The following is a 4,984-nucleotide window of genomic DNA, read 5'->3' on the forward strand; positions in this document are numbered from 1 at the left end:
GTGGCTATTTGGGTGCATCTGAAGGACATTTAAAACCAGTCCCAGCTCATCTCAGTATCCAAACATTAAATTTGAATAGCACAAATAACACCTTCAATTTGATTTATTTATATTATTGGTTGCAAAATCCCTGCGGGGGCAGGCAGTACATGTGTGAATCAGTGTGACGAATGTTATTATTGTTATGATGCTTGAAACAAGTGGACGATGCCAAGAACACAAACCTTCGTTGTGTTTATTTGAATGCAGGAATATCATTAATTGGCCATCTTGGCAGCCTTTCCTCAAAACGCACTCAGGACATTTAGAAAACAGACATCAGTCATTATGCATGAACAGAACAATCAAAGAGTAATACATCTCCACGATGGCCAGACTACATGATACATCTTAAAATCTTAAAAAAATGAAATGTCTTTGTGTGTGTTATCCCCCTTATGGAAAATATTTTGTCTTTCTGTCAGACATTAACAACCATCACATTAAGATGGTACAGATTTGAGCGCAGCTTATTATTTCAGCTTATTTTAGCTTATTTATGCTCGGCAATGCATGAACTCAAGGCCCAGCTGTAGACGCTTGCTGTGCCTGGCCACTGTGAAATGACATCGACCGCAGGGCTCCTTAACGAAACTTTACTTTAATACGCAACCATGGCAACACTGAAGCAGCTGCACATGGGAAAGAGGCAAGAATGGATTTATGAGGGACCGCGGTGAAACAAAGAGTCGGAAGATGCTGGGGAAGGACGAACGAGGTCTGGTATCAGAAATCAATCCTTCTAGGACATACTTTTCAAGTGGTCAATGTATCAAGGAGCCTACCAGCCAACACTGCTTACCCAAACATCCAAACATACACACACACACACACACACACACACACATACACACACACACGCCCATAAGCAGGCAAGCATGTGTGCAGATGTCTGCAAACAAGCAAGCACTCAAACATGCACACACACACACACACACACACACACACACAAAGACTGTAGAAAATACTGATTAAATATTGATAATCCATATAAATTAAGGCACACCTCACGCTTAATTCTCATACTTCAGAGATGTTTCCATTACAAACCTTGATTAAGTGAAGGCTGCATATTTCAAATCACATTAAGTATTTAGAAATTAGACTTTCCACCTCCATCCGTGAGCCTTTAATTCTGATACATAATTAATTTAAATAGCCTTGCACGCTGACTATGCGTGTAGCACAAGGGAAAAAAACTATTCCTCTTGTCATTTGATGTCCTTCCCCTAATTGAGGGCCTCTCATCCCACGCTGGTGTAGGGAAAGCCCCACACAGGGGACTGTCACACTGATATTCTCTCATTATGTGGTGTTGTGATTTCCACCATAAAAGAGTCTAATGGGAAATTGGTAAGGAGAACCCTACCCCCACTAAGCATCCTATACACAGACCTGCACACATGCACACACACACACACACTCGCTCTCTCTTTCTTCCCTCTCCCAATCCATCTCTCTCCTCCTCACACATACACACTCTCTCTCACACACACACACACACACACACACACACACCTCTCTCTCTCCATCCATCTCTCTCACCCTCACACGCCCCTCTCTACATCCATCTCTCTCTCCTAGACACACACACACCCCTCTCTCCATTAGCATTCTCTGTCTCTCTCACACAGACACTCACAGACACACACACACACACACACACACACACATACACACACAGCAGGGTGCCACTGCGAGGAAAGGATTGAGAGCTTTTTTCCCTCATCTCACACCATCCACAGAGTTGGCTGGCTTGAGAGAACTGGCAGAGTGCACACCATCCACCAACTTAGCATGAACCACCATTTCATCGTGAAATCAAGATTGATATGCTTTTCCATGCCCCAATTGCCAAAAGAAGGGTGTTTCAGAGTTAGGGTAGCCTGCACTGAAGTGCATTATCTTGAAGTCACTTCAGAGCAAATGCAATCAAGAGTTGGAGATGCCAATTAATGGCATTTGACTGGCATATAATACGCATTGTGTCAGCTTGGTTGTGGTGAGAGGCGCAGACGCGATGAAATTCTCCCGAGGCTATTGAAGCGGAGCCCCTATTACCAGCGCTGACAGCTCATTTGGGTGACGCGGCGGCTTCTTCCTGTTGGTTTCAAAGCGTGGCTCCCTGCTCGCCGTCCTGGGAGGCTGGGTCTTATTAGTATTCCACTCCATACGCGCCTTTTGTGTGATCCGGGGAGGGGAGAAACAGGGGGGAAAGAAGGGGGACTGTTTATTTGATTTCTTTCACCCCTTATTCAGACGGCCTTCCCTCATGACCTCAGGCCGTGTGCGAGTAAGGATCTGGCAAACAGTGGCGGACTGAAAGAGAACACCAATCAGCTATGAGGTGAACGAGCTAGTTAAGGCATTCTGGCTGCCTTCACCTCTTCAATGTGTCGTGAAAGATTTACACCTTCGGGCCACACACAGCCAAAGAAATGTTACAAATATACATTGACCCCCTACATTGTGCAAATACACATTAAAGGGCAACGAGGGGGATTTAGTGTTAAATCACTTTTGAGTAGTCTTCAACTAATTTCAAAAGAAAAGTTGTTTGCATAGCATCTTGAACAGTAGATCATTGTATGGTAAAAGTGTAGAGAAATGTAACTGTATAGGGACAATAAAACGCCGTTAAAAACGATTCATGCCAGTCATTTTAAATTCCAATATTTGGAATTTTAAGGTAGAGATTCCTTGACTGAGGAACAATGGATCATTAAGTGGTGGGACTGCGACGACTAGTGCTCCACCCCCACCTCAATGGGACATGAATAACTCGCCGTCAGAAGGAAACATTAAGATTAATTTGAGGAGAGAATGTCAATCTGGTTATATCCTGTGTCACGCATGAGGGGTCAACGGCGTAACTTGATTAACAGCCCCCCTCCAAACATATCCACCAAGACAGAGTCTGGCGCACCCGACTCTGTGTGCTAGTTTGAAGGTCTGCATGTGTGTGAATATGTGTGTGTGTGTGTGTGTAAATATGTGAGGTGCCAGCTGCACAGAGGTGTCACGCGCTTTGCCATTGTGCCTTCTCATATTTCCAGTTGCCAAACAACAACTATTAATCCCCGAACAACCCCACATACACTGATTTTACAGTGGTTTAATCGTCTTATAATGGGGTTTAACACACTGGCCTACTCTGGGAACAATCACAGATGTTCGGCAAGCTGCCGCTGTCTCCGAACTCTTACCAGTTGTCGTCTCAAAGTCAAGTCCTCTTGCTCCCGAAGGATAGCCGATTGGGTGGAACAAGCAGGCTGTAGGTCTCCCCATGCTGGTTGTCCAGGAACTATGTCTCCGAGGGACAGGGCGTTCAAGACCAGGCTTTCTTGCCGTTGTTTGAGAAGCTCAAGTTCGCATAACCACGCCAGGCTGGCTTCCAGGCGCTCCTTTTTCTGGCTGCGTTCCGTCGTCATCGGCGAGGAGAATCCACAATACATGGAGAATCCCTTTTTGCCTCCGGCTTTGGCAAAGCTCGATTTCGTTATACAGCCTATACAACACAGCCTCTTTTAATTCCTTACGATTCGTGTTCAGCGTTGCACATTTCCCAGTTGTGTTCCCAAGTTCTGACTGTTTAGCTGCGCTTGCCCATGCGTGATGGTGACCATCATAGCTTTTTCACAACACGAGAGCCTCAGTCTTCCTCGCCCCTTTTTTTCCTCGCACAGCAATATATTAAATTTGTCAGTTATTCATATATTATGCCTTCCGTGTGGTTCATTGGCTCGGAAGTGTCTCCGTAATAATTAAATAGCTAAAATGACCCGCCCCTAGAAAGGCTCCTATACATTTCATTGGGCGTATTCCACTGGGTGCGGGGCGAGAGCCGAGCCCAGGTCCCGTTAACTCTCCATGGTTCCGCCTCTACGGCCATAGGAGCAGGAAGCTCGAGGCATCGTCGTGACATCATGTTGAAAAGGGGGTGTGAATGAAGGATGGCCATGAATGAACAAGACAGGCTATTATTGATCCGTCTACGCGAGAGACTGTGTGTTGAAGCAATGGGAATACTCTGAAAAGAAAACAGATGAGAACAATTCGCTGTTTTAGAGGAGTTATTATGTTGCTGTATTGTAAAAACAAATCCTCAAGATACTATACAACTACATTAAAAGTATTCATGTAAATACTGAGAACATCAGAAAACTGGTGAATGCCTTGCTGGTGCAATCATGATAAGTAACATCATCCACACAGGCCTTAATGCTGTTGCTAACTGCACTTACCACTTCTGCAGTTCACTGTCAGTCATAATCACTGGAAAAGCATTTATATGTGACACATGGCATTTAAGACATAACCCCTCTTTACTGCAGTTAAGTAAGAGAATTGTCATGAATAACATGTGACCTCCAGAAAAATTCTGACTACATTGAGATGACTAATGTACAAGATGCTGCCGATAACTACACATGTCAACAGGGAACAGTGAACATTGTCTGGAGGAGAATGAGTCTAGTAGTATTTGTTAGGCCTACACTGTCTGACTCGTGAATGCAATCTGAATCAACCTTAGAATGCTGCAAAAGGTACCTTTGGCACTATTTTACTTAAGTTATTGAGCTCAGTGTAAGAACTGCTCTGATGCCACCATTGTAAGTCACCATCAATAATTTACTCACAAACACCACATTACATAGATAATGACCCAGTTATAACACGGTGCTGTGTTCATTAAAGTTTACAAGAACTATATCACTGATATCATTTCTTTATGCTTTCATCTGGAGATGTATTTAAAAATGTCTTTTAAGTGGAAACTTTGTGTATATATCGCACAAGTAAAATATAGACCTATACTCTGCATATATCAATTTGAATGCTCAACTTAAAGCATACCTTATGCATTTTAAAGATATACAAGGATACAGAGACAACATACTTGGACAAAAGTCTGTAAAATGTAATTAATATTTAATATCTGTGA

The 4,984-nt window shown here is 43.5% G+C and overlaps 1 protein-coding gene across 1 annotated transcript in view; it reads right to left on the minus strand.

Annotated features, from left to right (window-relative positions):
• LOC105899488 (dapper homolog 1) overlaps nucleotides 1-3,959 on the minus strand; it is a 9,052-nt gene extending 5,093 nt beyond the window's left edge. Inside the window, exon 1 of the mRNA XM_031573551.1 lies at nucleotides 3,246-3,959. Within this exon, the coding sequence (XP_031429411.1) occupies nucleotides 3,246-3,494 (249 nt within the window). The 5' untranslated portion in view covers nucleotides 3,495-3,959. The remainder of the gene's footprint in view (nucleotides 1-3,245) is intronic.
• Between the last annotated feature and the right edge of the window lie 1,025 nt (nucleotides 3,960-4,984).

The sequence above is a fragment of the Clupea harengus genome, chromosome 9 (genome assembly GCF_900700415.2).
Source record: "Clupea harengus chromosome 9, Ch_v2.0.2, whole genome shotgun sequence".
NCBI classification, from domain to species: Eukaryota; Metazoa; Chordata; class Actinopteri; order Clupeiformes; family Clupeidae; genus Clupea; species Clupea harengus.